Below are 18,919 nucleotides of genomic sequence, written 5' to 3'. Positions count from 1 at the left end.
CTGATCGTGGTTGAACTCAGAGAAGACATAAATGGAGGGTTTCTCTCTCACGTAAACACACATGCACGTCTTATCACAACACTTTTAGGAACTTGTTACCTTTGGGACTTCTACCTGCAGTCCATTTGGTCAAAATTGGCACCAGAATTCAGTAATTACCAAGGGTTGGTGCTGTGGGGGAAACATGCATTCATACATGGGCTATCACCACATAAATCTCATTTCCTCGCAAAACCAGGGTTCAAGTAAAAGCTTGTTTCTTATTTAGACAGAGGTAGAGAGGCAGGTCCTGAGCTAACCCATTTTCCTTGCTCTGCTACCATTTTTTTCTCTTCCTGCAGTGAGGCATATTTTTTTTTCTCGACCACTCTTGGATCCTGGATTTTGGAGAACAAGGATGATTTCCTCCCATCTCAGCAACATCAGGATATAAACAGGGCCCGTCATTGACTCATATGCATGTTATAATCACGTAAGTCCCGTTTCCTGATGAAACCTGAGCAGAGCTGATTCCATACAGCAGACACCACTTCATCAGCCCATTGCAATGCACTAGGAGGCACTTCAAAGATTAAAGCGGGGGGGAACTGCCTTCATGTCGCCATGGAAAGTCTGCCCCTCAAGAGAGGCAATGAATCTGTGGAGATGCTAAAGGTAGCTAGAAAAGACCACAACTCTTTTCCCAGAAGCTTAGTTATAAGAATCTCCTTTACAGTTCTAGCACTGAACATCCTTTTCTGGGCCAAAAAAGTACAAAAGCCATGAGAGGAGTCAGCTCCGAGTGCCTGGAAAGACCTGCGGCACCTTGCTTGGACTCAGCAGACTGATGGATTAGCACTTGTCTGTGTGGAATTGTAGGTTTCAATCCTCAGAGCCTTTTCCAGTCAATTGATCTATCCCAAGCCTTTCATCGGGTACAAATAGGCCTTTGACTTTCAACAGAATGAAGCAGCAGTAAATATAAATGGGATGTGAAAATTTTTTTGAACGGACATTTTAATGGTCTGTTCGCTCTACAGCTCTGCTGCTGCGATCAGAGAGAAATTCCACTTGTGGAGAGAAACCCATTCCTCCAGCCCTCGGCTGTTCATTCCCAGGGAGTAGAAGTCTTCTGCACCTTCAGTTAGTGCCCCGACCTGGTCCAGGCTGCTCCTAGTCAGGCCTCCTGGAAGCACCGATGTGGGTCTAGTCTGGGACCCTTCCACACCTCCTCTGTAAAATAAACCAAGCGCAGCAGGGCTCTGTGGGGAAGTGACGGGCACAGCCCCAACAGCCAGTAGCAGCTTTACTGATGCACGGCATTGCATGTTCCTTCCTTAATGTTTAACTTTCCAGCCTGCAGCTAATTATTATCTATATTGCATTATTTCAAGCTAACCAGATATCCCCAAATATACCCTCATCTTCTTTATTCCCAAATCTCTACTCCCATTTCAGGCAGCTGACAAAAACAACCCCGTGCTGGGCCAAGCCCCAAGCAGCGCAGAGCTCCCGCTTCCTTTGCACGGTGATGGGAAAGCTGTTGCTCTGAAACAGGAGGAGAAGAATCTGTTGGCATTCCCAGGTGTGTTTTGAGACATTTCTAGCACTTTATGGACCGGCTCTTGCTGGCCATTGAAATGGATTGATCGCCAGCCTAATCACTGGTCCTCTCACTGTGACCGTGCAGGTTCACTGGAAGCTGTTTCTCTCTTTCATTTACTTCACGGAGCTTGTGGCTCAGGATGGGGCATTACGTTTGACTTCTGGGCTCAAGGAGCAGGAGAGCTCTCTCTTCACCCCAAATGCAAATGATGCTGTCCTACAAGACAAAGACCATGAAGCAGGAGCCTATGATGTCAGTCCCAGACCTTGAGCTTTGCTAGGTCTAGGCACAAAACCCGACATGGCAGAGCAGACTGAGCTCAGGCGATGTGAAATTTAACCAACATATTTTACACCCACACCACTAAAAATAGGATGCCGACGCCGACTCTTCATCTGGAAAGAGAGGAAACACCACTGTTGCTGTGTTTTGGATGAGGTGCAGCACTGAAGTCCTGACCATATTTAGCCATAAGATCATCTTGTAGGACTTCTGCATGAGTGGAGTTTTAGAAAAATTATTCTGGCCAAGTGCCAGTTCTGCTTTTATTATTTCTCCCTGCTATCTCAATACTTCATTTCATCACCTAAATTGCTGTGTTGAGTTACTCTAGGCTGTTAAAATGCTGTCACGCTACAGAGGCAACTATGTGAAGGAAATGATGTCTCTGCTGAAAGTGCTCCATACAGCTGAAACCAGGCCACCTATTTAGGTGTCAGGTTTAGATTTTTCATTGTAAGCGCAGAAACTTGAAACATTTTGCCCAAATGTGTTGAAAGCTACGAAGACATTAAAGATTATTCATGGAATAAATATTCATTTGCAGGAAGACTTTTTTTTTTTAACACATGAATATTTCAGGCAGCACGTTGCAATGTGTGCAGGCGCTTACAGAAAATGGTGATCACATTCTGAGTGCTGTTTCAATAGTTTGTAATACTAATGATACCCAGAACCTACCTCATTTTTATGATTTAATGGCAATTTCTGATTAAGTTAAAATACTTCCTAGATTTTCCTTAACTATTAGCTAATTACTAGTAATGAAAAATTCCCTGAAAATCAGTCTTCAAATGCTTCCCTATCAAGTGCTGTAATACCTTCACTTTGCTGATAATTTTTAACTGCAAATACTATGTTACACTTGTTGCCCTGAACACCAGAAAAATGTCCTTGTTTTATTTGCAACTACCCTGTCCGCTTTTTCCCATAGAAAAAGCAAATCCTTTGCCAACATCATATTAATATATTGCAGCTTTACATCTCCAGCTTTCCATGTTTCAGAATTTCCATTTTCAAGGTACTTTCTGTCTGGCTGGGTCCTGTCTGAGCCTGTGTGGAGCTCTGGTACCATCTAGTGTTACTGGGGAAATTCTCAGCTGCTGGATGTGGCCTTTTCCTCGCTGATCTCCTGCTGGGTTTGCAGTAGGAAAAGCCTGTCGTGACAGAACGTGGCGATTAGGGATGACCGCATGCAGTGAAAACATCTCCTCCCCCAGCAGCTGCTGTCCTGGCCATGGTGGCTCGGCATGACCACGTCCCGGCCTGACTGGAAGAGAAGCTTCCCCGGCTGTGGGGAGGCACCTGCGGCCGCACAGCCAGGAGTGTGTCACCTGTGGGGCCACCAAGACGCCCCCCAAAAGGCTACAGGAGACTCAGTGGGGCTCCACCGCCTCCTTCTTCCCCTCCTGCAGGTCCTCTTGATGTGTGAGGCCCTGCAGGGCCCTGCACTGATGCCGATTTCCCTCTCCTATAGCCTGTGGAGGATGAAGGGTGCATTTAATCACTGCGGCAGCACCGCTATTGAGGGAGCCGGGCCCGCTCCAGGCCCTGCGCCCCGCAGGCGTGAGGCGCACCGCCCCCGCCCTCACCAAATATGGCGGCCCCACCGCAGCTCTCCCACCCCGCTGCCAGGGCGGAAGTAGCGGGGGTAGCGTCACCGCGCGGACGCCTTCCGGGGTCGCCACCTCGGAAGCACTTATTTGTTCAAAGAGTGGCGGGGTTGAACAGCTCGGTGGTGGCGGGAGCGGCTCGGGCCCACCGGGGCGGTAGCGGGGCTGGGGGCCCTGCGGTGAGGGGAGCGCCCGGCGAGGATGGGCAGGAGTTGGCGGGTGGGTAGGTCGTGATGGGAGGGGAGTGTGGGGTGAGGGGAAGCCGGGGGGGGGGGGGGGGGGAGCGGAGTTGGTTGGGGCGGGGGTTGGGGCGGCCTGGGAGGTGGTTGGGGGGGGGGAGGGAAAGGAGCTACGTGGGGCTTGGAGTGGGGAGGGGGAGAATGCAGTTGGGGCGGGGAGGGGGCAGGAAGCTGCTGTTGGGGGGCGAGGGGGGAGGTGGGGTGAGGTGGGGGTGGGTTTGTTTGAGGTTGGGGAACCGGGAGTGAGGGGAGGGAGCGGGCAGGTCTGTGCTGGGCATCGCTGGTGCCCCCCCTCTGCACGCGATAGCTAAGCTGTTGTGAACACTAGTTGTTGTCGTTAGGTAGTCCTTTCAAAGGTGGTGCCACCAAACCCACCGAAGGAACAGCAGATCTCATTTATTTTTTCTTTCCTCTCACCTTCTTGTTTTTAGGGCTCTCTCAGCTCTGAATGGACACTGCAATGTTTTTTGAGCTGCTGACTGCAGTAAGGGTTGAACGTTTCTGTCCCTAGTGTAACTTAATCAACATAGATGAAGAGTCTGGGTCTTAGAGAAGTCTTTTCCTTCGCTTCTTGAGGAAAGGACCTTCAAAGTGTGAACTATCTTTGTGTCCTGTTTGCTGCCAAATAGTTCCTTTCCTTTGGAGTTCAGTAACCATGGGGCCATCAAAAAGAGAAGAGGAAGAGCCGAGTATAATCCTGATCAGTGATGATGAAGCTGAGAGCACACTTGGGAATTCAGTTCTACTAGTAGACCCATTGGGTAAGTACTGTACTCTTGTTGTCAGTGAAGTTCTGTAAAGAATTTTTGAAATAAACCGAGGTAAATTATTGCCATATGCTTGAAATGTCTCTTTCTGCTACTAGGAAAACAAAGTACTTCAAAAATAAATAAAACCAGGAGGAACTGCCGTTATTTCATAACTTTTGGGATTTCTTTCATGGCGCTCCTTAATCTAAAAGATACTGCTTTGTAGTTTCAAAATATTACAAATGTAGCTGAGACTGGGCCTTTTCAATGTCAGTTGGATCCTTTTTAATTACATTTCCTCTGTTTTGATAGTGTGTGGAAGCTTTTTGTCCCAGGCCACTGTATCATTCTTCTTGGCACCATATGAAATCATAAGAAAATTTGTGCCTTAAAGTGTTTTTAAAAAGTAAATGTCAGTAGCTGTTTGAATCTGTAATGAAGTTATAGTTACCTTTATACTGAATTACACTGCATATTCTCTTTTCTACAGAGAAGTCTGTCCTGGAAGAGGAGAAATCTGAAGAAGTTGTGGATGAGGAATGTGAACTAATGGTTACTTTCTGTAAACAAGCAAATGTAATGCCTCATGCAAGATATGACTGTACAACACACCCATTTGAGTATGTTCAGTGATATGGAGGTTAATGGGGGGGGTGTTCATTTTCCACATTTAGTCCATCTTGTCAAGTAACCTTGTTAGCTTTTTAACAGCTGAAAGCAGAAGTAGAGTTGCAGAAACGTGTAACTTGTTCTGTAAATAACGTTCTGTTTTTCAACTCTGTAGGCGAATGGAATGTGATACGTGCTCACCCCTTGGACAAAATGCTGATATTTGTAATCAGTGCTACTGCTACATATGTGATAAACTAGCTTCTGAGGTAAGCAGAGCTGTAATCAAGAAATGGACAACTTTGAGTAAACTAAATTACTCAACAGTCTTTTTAAAAGAAATCGTTCTTAAGCACACTAAAAGAATAAATGATAGATGAAACTTTATTATTTCAACAGTTCCTCTCCTAAATGTTGATATCTGTCTGCTTCACAATCCTACTAAAATGTGATTGCTGTCTAGGTTTCTTTCTAGTAGTCCAGCAACTAGCTGCTCCAGCTGGACTACTGGATTGATGAATTGGACTGCTTCTCACTGCACTGGAAAAATGTCAAACTTTTAGACTGTCCTAACCTAGAGTGAGGGAGTGGATGAGTTGGGGGAATTGGGTGTGGGGGGTTTGTTTGGGTTTTTACTAGAATTCAGAAAACTTTGAACTGTGAACAAAGTTGGGGTGAATGTGCAATGGCAGTGCTCTGGTACCAGTTTACAGCGGGGAGGGTGTCTGCCCTCAGTGTCTCTGTAAGGTATTCAGGAATGATGGTAAACTATTGTGGGCACTTAAAAAAAAAAGTTAGCTATGATACTGAGTTATTGCCATATTGGTTTCTTGCCCTGACTGTCAAAATACTTCACTGTGGCTTTGCCTAGATGTGTAAAGGATGAAATAAACTGTAGTCCTTAACTCAGAGAAACTAACTTTTGATTTGCTCAACTGGAGAAAAGGAAAAAAAAAAACAAAACCAAAAAAACCTCCAAACTTTTCTGTTTTTCACATTTTGTGAAATAGTGCCAGAATTGGACAACCCCTTCCCTCTGTCACTGCAATGCCCACAACAAAAGCAAATTCTGGAAGGACCAGCGTGACTTTGCCTTGGCTGGTGTTCTCGTAATGTTCAATTTGGAGATGACAGATATAGATGCAGACCTTCGGCATGGTGGTAAGCGTTATGGACTCATGCTGTCCTGGGAGAGCTGTGGCTCACTGGGGTTACTCAGTCTGTGGCTTGATGACATTTGTAATCTACAAGGACACCTTGTCTAGTCTCCTTGAGAAGGATTGCTGATTTTTTTCTTTTTTTAAGGTAGCAGCTTACTGTTGCTACTCTCTGGGCACAGTCAGACCAGACACAGGTCTGCAGGTCCAGGTTTTTTTTGCTTCCCTGCTTTCCTTCCCCTGGAAGAAGCAACAAAGCTTTCCTGGCCAATAAGATTGAGTGTGAGTAACTTGTTGAATATTTTATGTGGGGTACTTATGATTGTCTCTCTGTTACTTTTAGTATTGAAAAAAATGCATTAACAGTTTCACATCTGTTTGCTCTCTTAGGAAGTCTTTTAATAAAATTTATCCAGGAACTTTCTGTGGAATATAATAAGTATCTGATTGGAGAAAGAATGCCTCCCACACAACATGAGTGCTTTTGCCTCCCGAAATTGCCTCCTGGGCAATGCAATATCTGCAGATCACGCAACATGGAGGTTGTATACAAGTAAGTGACAACAGAACTCAGCTACTAGCAGTACATACTGGTCAGTGCAGGTTTGCTTTCCTTTAGTCAAGTGATAATCAGAATCATGGCACCTGATATAGAAGAAACAGAGTTGAGAGAACTTACTTGGCCAGTGAGCTATTAAATTGCACTTGGATGTAGTTTAAACAGCCCCTTGAATACATCTTTAAATCTTAAATACAACTTTAAATGCATCCCTTGTGCTATACTAAGACACTTGATAATATCCCTCATTATTATAACCTGGGAAAGCATGAAAGCAAAGTCTGTATCTTTACAAATTTGGTTTTTAGGATGGAGTTCAGGTTTTACTTGATGGTATATGCCTTTAAAATGCTTGAAGTAACAGTTGTGTCACTATCTTACAGATGCTTGTCAAGGAAAGGCAAGTCAATTTGCTCTCAAACTGTAGAACGGTCATAGTTGCAATTTGTTTACAAAGTACGTTATTGCAGACGCTTTATCTTATGGACTACTTAACTTTCTTAGGTATTCTGGAGTTTTTGCGCTGGTAACAAGATTTTTAAATCAGGCAGAAAGAGAGAGTCCTAGAGCTGCTGCTGTCATGTTTCTGGGAGCAGCTAAAGAGATAGCACTTCATAAAGACCCTGCTTTGTAAGTATCCAGTTCGACATCTGGTGTGTAATCCTCATTTGCCTCTCAAAAGGAGGAGGCTAAGTGAGAGAGTTCTGCTTTTCCATTTATTAAGTGTAAGGACAGTGTAAAGATCACAGCCCTGGCTGCAGCGCAAGGAGAGGGAAAGGACTACACCTGAGGGAGAACTGAGAGTGGTTATGGGAGGAATTTGGGGGGAAAAGAGAAAGTTAAAGATTTTGGATGTGAGAGGACGAAGTTAAGTGGGATTGAGTTATAAGGAGGGGAGATGATCTCCAAGGAGGGGAAGGAATTTGATATGGGAACTGAGAGGAGGGAGGGTGACAGACAGCAGATAATGGCAGGTGGAGTCAGTTCCCCAAGAGAAGGTTCAGGGCAAGGGAGCTTTCCTGAGTGGAGAATGCACAAGCTGCATTGTGTGAAGAAACATCTACTTCTGAACTGGAAGTAAGGGAAGGTGTGATGTTCCTTGGGTAATAAGTTTTAGATGCCTCCCTTAAGTCTGGAGACTGACCTATCAGCTGGGAGGACTGCATGATAAATAAAACCAGGCTTTAAATACTTCAGTCTTTACTACTTGTGCTGGTTATTTTCTTGTCTATATCACGGCTGTTTCATGCTTGATTACAGTCTAGCTTGAGCTTTGCTTTGCAAAACCTAAATATTTGGGGGCTTAAATTCAAGGCTTTTTATAAAGGAGAAGTAAATGTGATCTGAGTTCAACAGGCCAGAGACAATTCCGAGGAACTGTCAAGATTCGCAAAGAGCGGGATGGATACATTATTTGTGGAGGTTTTTCTTCGTGTGCTTATTATGACTCCCACAGCATTCACTGTAATTAGTTACATGGGATGTGGTTTGGCCCTCTCATGGGATGATGATATACAGCCCTTCAGAGGCCCTGCAAGAGCAAAGGTGTGCCCACAATGGTCTAATGTGGCAGGTTAAAAGATTTGGTACTGCTTTACTCCACTTGGGTCGGTGCAGGGGACATGTGTTTCAGTAGGTTAGGTACTGCTGTAAAACAGTGTTAATTCTAAAACATGTTTTATACTTTGACCACTTGTTTTTTCTCTTTGGAATAACTTATTAGCATGATAGTTCCCAACGTTTTTTAAGAAAAACGTGTTTTCTGAAACAGTTGAGTGTAGAGAAGGGGTAACAGCAGGAAAACCAGCCACACATTAATTACTGCTTTTTTTCCTCCCCTCATAGAAGCTGGCAGAACCTTGGTCATACTGCTTCATTAAAGATTGCTGTCCCTTGTTTGTTTCAAAGGTAAGACTTGTCTTATCATATGATGTTGAGACAGCAATGGAATGTTTGCTAGCTGCAAACACTGCTGACATTTAAAATGACTTCTATTAAAAGACATGAAGGAAAAAACGTGAATGCTTTAGCTCTTAAAAGCCAAAAGTCAACTTGCACGGGTGTACAATCTTATGGTTCTGTAGCATCAGGAAGCCCTTATCAGGGAGCACAACCCCACTGTACTGTCTTAGACACTGTGCGAGCAGAGCAAGAGTGGCCTGCTGCTTTCTGCGCGCAGACCACAGATGGGTAGTGACAGGCAGAAGAATATAAACAATATGCACTGGTCAGCCTAATGAGCAGGGACTTCAGCATGCTATCAGGTTCTACAGTTGTACACTACAAATCAGGATTTTTAGAAGCTCTCTTTAATATTAGTCCCTTTCTGTGAAGGACAAGGGTAATACCTGCCTTAGAGCCACATAAACACTCAAACCCTTCCTTGTTGCCTCAGAAGAGAATAACTCAATGGGGAACTCAAAGCCAAGAAGATGGATTACTTTTTGACTGTAGTCTAGGGAGTGCTCTGTAAGGCCAGACCGGAAGGTGGTGTCAGGTAGCTACTTGTGGTTGTTAAGCCAAAGAGTAAATAGCGTCTGTTAAAGATCAAAACAGCAGCCTTGTAGTAATCCACTGGGATGGAGTAGCCAGGGATGTAACATAGTAAAGTTCCCCCCGAGGCCCATGAATGAGGACATCGAGCTCCCTTGGCATAATTCATTTCTCATTTTAGCTTTGTATTTCACCTTTAACCCCAAATTCACTTGCAATGGAAGGTTAATGAATTAAGAATTAACTTTTTTCAGGAGCACTCAAAAACAATTATATATTCTCACTTCTTATTTGAAACTAATGACAGGTATAACCTAAATCCTATATCAGTTTTCATTTTAAATTACTATTCTTGAATTTTTTAATTTCTTACTTGAAAAGGAATTTTTTGTGTCCCTCCCCCAATTTTAAGAGTAAACTCTGTGTCAGTGTTATCTCCAGGTTTCAGTTAAGATAAGGATAGTTTCAATGGCTTTGAAGCTGCCAGGAACTCAGATCGATCAGATTGCCTATCAGGCTCATCATATATTTCTGCGGTGTTTCTCGCATATACTCACTGGGGATCTTTGTTTTAAAACTTAAGACCACAGAACCTTAGTTTCACTGGTGTTTAGTAACAAAGCAATACCGTTATTCACTACAAATCTTAAAGCACAAATTTAAATATAGATCCAAACTGTGTACCTGACATCTAACAAAAAACCCCCAAACTTCTGTAGAATAATTTCCCGTAGGATTAAAAAAAACCCAACTTAATAGTAATTCATCTGATTTTAAGAGATTTTGATTTTTTTTTTCTGTTCAAAACATAGGATCACAACACAACTTCAGAGGATGCTGGTGATGTGTGACTTCCCAAAAAGTCTGTATGAAAAATTTGTTAATTTTTTTCAGTCCATCTCACTTCCGTGTCACTGTTTTGGCTTCTCAAACAGGTATGTTCTTTGGTTTTTGTCTACAGGATATAATTTTTTTTAAACAGTTGCTTGATCAGTTTCACTGATAGTATTAGGTGTGAGCATTTTATAGGAAGATTTCCATATTAGCTGCTTTGTATTTGTCCTGTCCTTACAGGAAAAGTTGTTGTTTGATGCTATGCTTAAATTGTCTATGTAGCTTTTTTCTTTCTTCTCTCCCTACCCCCCCACCCCAAAGTGAGCTGTAAACCTCAAAATGTTTTATTGGTAAATCTTCACGTTACTTAAAGGGAAATAAATTATAGTGTGCAAACAAAATGTGGTTAAGAATGACTTTATTTTTGTACTTCCAGCTTGAACGTTGTGCCATGGGACCATGTATTACTGACCACTGTTTTAAAAGGCCAGAACATCACTGGTCAAAGAACACAGAAAGGAAGAAAAGTATTTCTGTGGGAAACGCTCCCTGTTATAGAGGCTCGAGTGGAGAAATTGGTAGACAAAACAAAGTAAGATTTGGTTTGGTCTTGTTTTGGTTTTGTCATTTTATGAACTTGACTTTTACATTTTTGCATGGTATTTACTGCAGTATAGTGTTTTCCTAACGTCTTCAGGAGTTTTGTATGGTGGGGAGACATACAAAACAAAGATACGTTTGAAGCTGTTCGTGCCCATTGCTTCTTATCAACAAGGCTAGTAGCTTTTTGAAGTTTTTCAAAGCAGAATTGAGCCCTTTGAACACTTCAAGACCAGAAACTAATGTTAAAAGTAGATAATTGCTTTGTTTCCATAACCTCAGTAGGTTTCAGATGTGGACGTTTGACAACCAGAATTTGTTTTAAAGACTAACTAGGTGAAAGATGGCAAAAGATGTGTTCTGGTCTCTGGGTCTTCAGATGTCTGCATTCAAAAGAATACAGTCCACTTAAAGACTTAAATTGAAAGGCAACCTCCTGTTTTACTTTGTCAGAGTACAGAGGTGATCTGAATAGCTTTTTGGAACTTATTTCCAACTATCTCTTTTCTACCAGTTGTGTTTCTATTCTATTGTGTAATGGCTCTTCTGTGGGAAGATCTACTGTTTTGCTGCTTTAATTGTAGTAAATATTTGATTGACCTGTATATAGCTTTGTGCTTCCTTCCTCTTCCTACTCTCTCTTTTTTTCTCTCCAGCTATAAAGAAGTTGTTCGCTACCTGAGAGCTGTGAAATGCAACGATACCAAAGGGTAAATGGTTTTTTCCTTTTTTTTTTTTTAATCCCAGTTGTGTCTTTGCCTTAAGATTGTGTCCCAGTGTGTGTTTCTTTAATGTGTAATAAACTGGCAGAATGAAAAGCAATAGGATTTTGGCAGCTGTTTGCTAAATGAAAGCAATGCTGCATTGCAACTAACTTCTGCCTTATCGGATGTAACTTACTAGTGGTCAAGCATAATCAGATCAATACATACATATTGTAAAACTTTCATATTAATGAAAATCAAATATTCATTTCTTTCCTCTTTCCAGTTTAAGAGACCTTCGAGATAAAATCCCATTCTATTTGTGTAAAACTGGAGACTTCCTCGATGCTGCACATTCGCTGTTGTTTCCTGTCAACAGCCTTGCGTGCTGTACTGCCTGCCGGATAACACCGTTCCAGTTTGAGGTCTACCTGAAGATGTTCAGAACAGGCAGTGTGCCCACTGGAAAGGATATGCTAGACTCTGGGCCCTGGATTACAGTTGGCAAGTGTGATTTCTTGCTTACATATGTTTAAAACCTTAATTACAGCTTTTACTTTTTCATTAAATCCAGTAACATTCTGAGGGGCTCTGAACCCAACTATAAATTGACTGGACAAAAGCATAGTACATAACACTAGGCAGGAAGAATGTCTTTATATTTGAGCTTGAATTTGTTTAGCATTCTGTGTGGAGTGTACTTGTTTTGTCAGCTGTGAAGTTGTTTTGCTGAAAGCAACCTATTAAAAGAAAATACAAAGCGCTCTATTACATCATGGCATTACCCATGGCAGTGCGTAACTTAACATTATGGTATGTCTCAGCCTTGACCTTGAGAATAAAAGCTTCCTGATGGAAAGGGTTTCACAATATGTGTATTACATTCCGTCATTAATTTAGCCACTGATAACTGTGATCACCTGTCTTGGTGTATACTACTTGTCAAGGTATATTCTGAAATCAAAGATTTATTTTGGAGATGTTCAGCTACAAGTAGAATTCTTAGACGTATGAGATACTGGCAGCGTGTATCGCACTGTGCTGTGGTGTGATGTACATAATGAGGACTTTGTTCTGTGATGGTTTAGTCAAAATTGTATTCAGTTCTCTGCAGCTTTCCAGAATAGCATTTTACAATTGATGGTTTTTTCTATACAGAACCTACAAAATATTGATAAAATAGCTGTAGACACTCATTTGTTTCTTTTTGTTAGGTTTCTGTAGAAATATATCTGTAACTATGTCAATATCTTGTTTGTGCTCACACTCTATAGTTATTCAGGGAATATAAGCTAAGCTTTGGATTTTTTCTTCTTGCAGGGTCTCCCTTGAAAGATGGTGTTCTAATTAAGCAGGCGCTCAAACTCCTTTACAGCAATGTGTCACTATACAGGAATGTGAGTCTATTAAAACTGCATTTGTGGCCCATCGAGTGTTTCTGTTACCTGTTTTGTCCAGTTGCTTCTCTAATGCAAGGATTTACTATCAGAACCCTTTTCTCTCTGAATAGTTCACACCTCTGAATAGATTTGACTTTCTAAAACAAATCTTCTGCTGTGTTTCAGCCTAAATGCTGGAGTTCCCTCATCATGATTTTGGGTAGTAGCAGTTTGCTGGAAAAAAGTGGGCACCTACATCCCCTATCCCTGAAAGAGCCACCACTTGACTTCCAAAAGGTAACCGAAACAGTACCGTGAAATGGGAGAATCTGTTGTCTTGGTTTTATACAAGGCTTCATTTGATGTGGGCATTGGCTTGTTTTTCTAAATACTAAGGTTAACTTTACGGTGCCTCATCAAATACCGTTGTGGTATGTGCCAAATATAACGCTTTGCAAAATGTTGTGATTCAGGAGTGTTAAATGCAACAGTAAATGGATTAACTCTGCTTGCAGCTCAATGCCTAATGGTGATTCTATATATTTTAATGTTGAGATGAATCAGATAACAAAATGGATAGGAAAGCTGTTTAAGAAAAATGTGTTCAGATAGTCCTAAAGCATCAGTATCTGGGTATTTCCTTCCCAAGAACAGAAATAGCTGTCTGCTCAGCATAGTAGGCTCAAATGAAGAGGTTACATGATATAGTTTGGTTAGTGCTGTAGAGCCTCAACTTTCCTTGAGTACGATGTTGAACAGTCAACCTCATCTGTAAAAAAAAATGCTGAAACAATAAGTACAAGTGCATGAAAGAACCATCTTGGGCACTGTTTGATGTTTACAGAGTCTCTGGACATCCTTTCCATTAACTAGTGACTCATTACTTTTATTCTAGGGGGTGCTCGCTGCCAGTGGTGGCCTCTTGGAGGAACTGAAGGCAAAAATTAATGTTTCTTTACCATCTGCTATTTTCTCTCCTCAGGTAAGTGTGCACATGGCAATAGGGAAATTTACCATTTGTTTTGTTGTGCTTGAAGGCACGGCAGTATTGAAAACAGTTGGATTATTATGAAAAGCTTTTAAGAGGGGGCTTGAAGATTTTTTGGGGGGAATCAGTGTAAGACTGTTTAGCACAGGCTAAAGTCTAGAGCAGATATCTGAAGGTAAGAAAACTATTGGGATCTGTTCTGGTCTGACACCATCTTCAACCTAGGACAAGTCTTACTTCATCACTGTTCAAATTTATGCATTTATAAAGTGGGAAGGTTGGTAATAATTTATTCTGTCTAAACTTCTCACAGAGTGATCTTGTGGTGTTTGACTCACACTGGAGACTATCCTTTAAGACTTGACAATGTGTTTGTCTCAAAACTTGGAAGACCCCAGAATTTCTAAACTTGTTCTGAATGATGGCTTCAAGCGTAGTGGAACGTGTTTAAAGATGGCTTGAAATGTATTCTATATTAAAGACAGTCAACACATCTAAGGAGCTATCTTATTCTTTTTTACTTCTTTTGAGGAAATTACATTTAGCTTACTCTCCGAATATGTGACTCCTGGGCCAGAAATTTCTTCCCCTTAATTCTACTTCTGTGATGGTGTGAGACTTCATGTCTATGTGAGGACTTTGAGAGCACCAGGTGAAACATGCTATATAAATAGAAGTATCTGTTCTGTTCCCCCTCTTTTGCTCTTCATAAGATTCTTGTGGATGTCATGCCTGGAATGGTAGTAACTTAGTGCTGATTTGACTGGATGCAATATTGAAGTAGTGAGAAAGTGGACTTTTAAATGTATGTCGTCTTGTTGATATTTCTTCCCACAGTTGCACCATGAGGCTTGTCTTATTCTCGCAGTGCAAGCAATACAGCAGATGCTTTTTTGTGATCTTCCATACTTGACTTCCTTCTTAGAGATAGCGCTGGCTTTTGGGGTGAGTCCTAGATACTGATTTCTGTTCTAAGAGATTAAAGCAAATTATATTTAAAATCTTTGTAATACCAACTTGGCGATTTTAGACACATTTAACTTGGCTTTGTTCCCCTTTAGCTTTGACCTTTAATTTATTCTGTTCTTTAAGAAATGATTGGCAATTAGATTAAATCACTGGTCTTACTTTGTTTCTTCCTAGAATAACTTCTGGGCTCTGAGACTGTTATTGGACCATCTTTCCTATGAAGAACATGTTCTCCACGGCACCGTCAACCTGATTTTGAGAGATCTAAATCGTCAGAAAGCAACAATGCTAAAATTGTGAGTAACCACTTGTTCCCTGAAGTCTGTCTGTTTGCTTATGGAAGCAGTAAGAGCAGTCCTGCAGCAGTAATGTTTAGCAGAGATATAATCCGTAGCTCTTTGAAACCAGCCAGCCCAGTGCTTTGGGTAAGTCAAGAATGCAAATAAGATGCTAGGAATCAATAGGAAAGTTGTCTCTGTTGAACAGCTGTGTTCTGTTTCCTGATTTTTATATTGCTTAGGTGGCAAAACCTTGGTCCCCAGTACGTGGGTGAATTCCTTTGCCTGTTCCTGACATGCAGACATAAGAAGATGCAATCCATTGGCCTGTTCACTCTGAATATTATTACAGAGAACCTGCATATGTAAGTGTGACTCTTCATCATAGCCAAATAGAAAATCATTATGTGTTATGACACTGATGGTAGCTTTCTCCCAATTAACAGTCTTAACTCACAATTCATTCTTGTTTTTTATTCTTCCCTGTTATGAGCAGTGGTAAAGATACTGAACGCGGTGTTTTGGGTAGATTTGAAGTTGTTGTATGTTACCTTTTGCAACCAAATGGCCTTCTCACTTCCCAGTGCCCATTGTTATGAAAAACATGTTACCTGCTCTTGGCAACCCTGACCTGTCGTCAAGATTACATATAGTACAGTCTAGTTCTATTACTTAAATATCACTGTCGTCACAACCACCAAAAAACCTTAATCAGGACTTACCGCAAATTAGTTACTGGACTCTAAGGAGGCATAATACTGTGTAAAACTTTAGAGAAAATAGATGAAAGTAGCTCAAAATGTAAATTATTGTGTATCCACAAGAATACAGTGGGTGTACAGATGCCAACATTTCTTTTAAACTTTAAGAAATACTTCACATAGTGATGAGGGAGTGGATCCCCACCAAAAACTAAGGATTTTAGGAACATCTGTGGACTGTCATGCAAACTGAGGACAACATTAGGTTTGTGCCTGTTATTCCTATCCTCTTTTAAAAGGAGAGACCATTTGCTCTGCAGCAGCACAAAGCTTCACCAGGTGGGGAAAATAGAGTTCTGAAAAAGTCTGAGTTCTTTATTCAGATTACAAATGACAATAAAACATTGCTGTGTTACTTTTGAAACCACTATATGTTTACAAGTGTAATCCTTGCTCTCCTCTGTTACGCAGTAAAGCATTATGGCCTTTAGAGTGATAGTCTTTAATGTATTGACATAATAGTTTTGAAATGGATTGACTCTGTGGTTGTATGCCGGAAGGCAGAGTGATTGCTTGCTCTGGCACTTTTAATTCACACGTAGCTGGTGGCAGCAGAGCAATGTTGAGAATTCACCTCTTAGTAACTGTCTTAAGTGGAAATCATGGACATGTAAGCTGACCTTTGTGAAATGCTTCTGTCTGTTTCTTCTCTCCAGCCTTTGCTCTGTGTAGCTGAGAAAATAAAATACTTAATTTCACTCAGTTGTGTATAAGCTAAGCTGTATTTAACAAATCTGCGATTCCATTAACTGTCGTCTTTTGATTTTTGAGACTTTACAGTATGGTCTAGCAGTGATCCAAGAGAATCTGATTAAATCCTGTTTCTTATGGTCTATTCTTTGTTTTAATGATTTTTACTGTACATCTGATGCTGAAATCATCTCCATTTGGAAATTGAAGTGAATTTTGGATTAGCCTTCTTGTAAAGCTTTGAGTAATGCAAAAGGCAGAGTGGCTGAGACTGGGGGCGGGTCTGTCCCTGTGAGAAAATGGATTAAGAATCTATATCTGTTTTTCAGGTGTCCATGGGCAAAGCATCTTTGCAACTTTTTTCACAATGTAGTAAGTATCTCTCTTATTTTAGAATTTGACAACAAAGCCTATCAATGACAAATACATCACTTATCAAAATATATAAATATATAACTGGTATATCATGTATCAAATATACTTCAGTATTTTTTAAATTAATGTCATTTTTATAATAAGTGACATTGACATATATTAACCAATTTTTTTTTATTCTGCCCAGGGATTAAGGCACCTGCCCCTTGGCACCACAGCTCATCATGAAGTCTCGAAGTTCATAAACATTTTTGAAAAACTTTAATTTAGTAAAATCTTCAGGAACATTTTCCAATTTGTCTTAATCTGAGAACTCTCTTCCTAGAGTCCCTTGTGTTCTGCTTTGGTTGTCATCTCATAAATATTCAGCTAAAAACTGACTTCAGATGAAATCCTAGGTTAAGTTGGTGAACAGTGGCTGTATTTCAGCAGATGTGTTTTGAAATTTTCCTTTCTTGCAGGTCCACGTATTACACAGTTGTTTAAAGAGGTAGCAGGTTTAAGTTTGTAAAAAAAAAAAAAAAAAAAAGTCAGTCTACAGAGCCATGCTGATCAAGGGGGAACGAGGGGAAACACAGACAAAGTAGAAAGCACCACAAGTCTTTACTTCTGTTGTGTTGCACAGATGCGCTGTGGGTGAGATGTCTGCAGCAGAATGACTGCTGAGAAAGCAAAAATTTAAAAAAGGAAAACTGCCTCTCCACAGGTGTACGACGGTATGCATTAAAATGCTGTTTGCACACCTCTTTTGTTTAGTGTATAATTATAACAAATAAACCACTCGATGCTGAAGGACATTAACTGAAGCTTTCTTACTTGCTTCAGGCAACCAAATTCAGGAAGGCCCAATGCAGTAAATAGCTTGTTTTGTTTGTAAATAATAAAAAAAAAAAATTTCCAGGGTTTTCCAATTGTGGGGCTTTGTTTTTATTTTCTACAATAGGTGGCTGCTAGACTGGTGCTGATGGCTCTCTGGGTTTTTCAAATCCTTATTATAGTGGTAAGTTTAAGTGTTAACTCCTGAACTGTGGAGGTAGAAATAGGGGCATATTTCTAGCCTGGTTTATATTCTTCTTTCGCCCCACTATGATACCTGTCTGCATTGGTTTGGCAGTCGGGGGGGGGGAATCTTTAATATGTGATGAACTGTATTTTGCACATCTAAGGCTTCCAGTGACTTTTGCAGCTTTTGTTACCCTAAATAAGCTACGCTATTATTTGAATTTTCTCCAAAAATGAACATGTATCTAAATCAACACAATCTTAAGTAAAACTCTTTAGAAATTCTGTTATGTTGTCAGTTCTCTTTTGGGGTTTTTGTGTGGGGTTTTTTTTTTAAAGGTTGCTGTATCTTTATCTTGTGCTGTCCAAGTTCAGCCAGGACAAGCAGAGGCCAGTGAAGTCCCCTGATACTGGGAATCTGGTTCTGCTGGCTGGCGGCAGGGCTGGCCACGTGGTGTCTCGTTCTGGTCTGTGCTCCTAGAGATGCGCTGTGGGGTTTCATCCCAGATTCCAAGAAAGGGGTTTCTTGCATGTTCCTAATAATATGATCTTTCTCACCTCATCTGCCTGAGCAGTAGAAGGTCCCTGTTCCTGTTATGGCTGAGGGGGGGGGAAATAAACAGAGGGGGAAGGAGGCTGCAAACGTTAATCTTCTTGGTAGGCGCTGGATCTGTGTTCTCTGTGCTTTGTCACTTCCCTGGGGGTGTAAAAAGACAACAGCAGAACTCAGCAAGCCCTAATATCAGTCTGAACTTGAGCTGGGCATAGACTTCAGTGTTGCCCTGTTTGGTGCTGTGAGAGGGAGCAGGTGAGGGCAGGTGTTTTGTTTCAGCCTGGATTTAGCATCACAAGGAAAGGCTAAAATAATAAATTATATCAGCCCTTATAGTGAGGATTATACTATAGGTAATGATATAATCTTTTTCTCATATATAAAAGATTTTCTCTGAAGATCTGCACTTGACTTGGGGCAGGGTTTGGATAGCAGATATAGTCATTGCAATCAACCACAGTGGAAAACATCTTCCCCCTACCCTGAGACTATGACTAGTATAA

General features: G+C 41.2%; 1 protein-coding gene across 3 annotated transcripts; it reads left to right on the top strand.

Annotated features, from left to right (window-relative positions):
• The first annotated feature begins 3,565 nt into the window (after window positions 1-3,565).
• LOC129213490 (uncharacterized) lies at window positions 3,566-18,149 on the top strand. 3 transcript variants are annotated; one of them, XM_054843609.1, is made up of 20 exons: window positions 3,566-3,696; window positions 4,148-4,477; window positions 4,956-5,085; window positions 5,250-5,343; window positions 6,085-6,235; window positions 6,622-6,784; window positions 7,295-7,420; window positions 8,636-8,698; window positions 10,096-10,218; window positions 10,554-10,709; window positions 11,374-11,427; window positions 11,708-11,925; window positions 12,742-12,818; window positions 12,987-13,097; window positions 13,696-13,782; window positions 14,626-14,733; window positions 14,932-15,053; window positions 15,278-15,400; window positions 16,816-16,858; window positions 17,049-18,149. In XM_054843609.1, exons 2-20 carry the CDS (start codon window positions 4,372-4,374, stop codon window positions 17,124-17,126), a joined length of 2,133 nt encoding a protein of 710 aa, XP_054699584.1. In that variant the 5' UTR covers window positions 3,566-3,696; window positions 4,148-4,371; the 3' UTR covers window positions 17,127-18,149. The 3 variants fall into 3 exon arrangements, with proteins under 3 accessions (XP_054699584.1, XP_054699585.1, XP_054699583.1); XM_054843610.1 differs by having other exon boundaries at window positions 3,586-3,656; XM_054843608.1 differs by having other exon boundaries at window positions 3,602-3,700.
• Window positions 18,150-18,919: the final 770 nt, after the last annotated feature.

The sequence above is a fragment of the Grus americana genome, chromosome 15 (genome assembly GCF_028858705.1).
Source record: "Grus americana isolate bGruAme1 chromosome 15, bGruAme1.mat, whole genome shotgun sequence".
NCBI classification, from domain to species: domain Eukaryota; kingdom Metazoa; phylum Chordata; class Aves; order Gruiformes; family Gruidae; genus Grus; species Grus americana.
The sequence above is the reverse complement of the archived record's forward strand: the minus strand, read 5'-3'. Positions and strand labels throughout refer to the sequence as shown.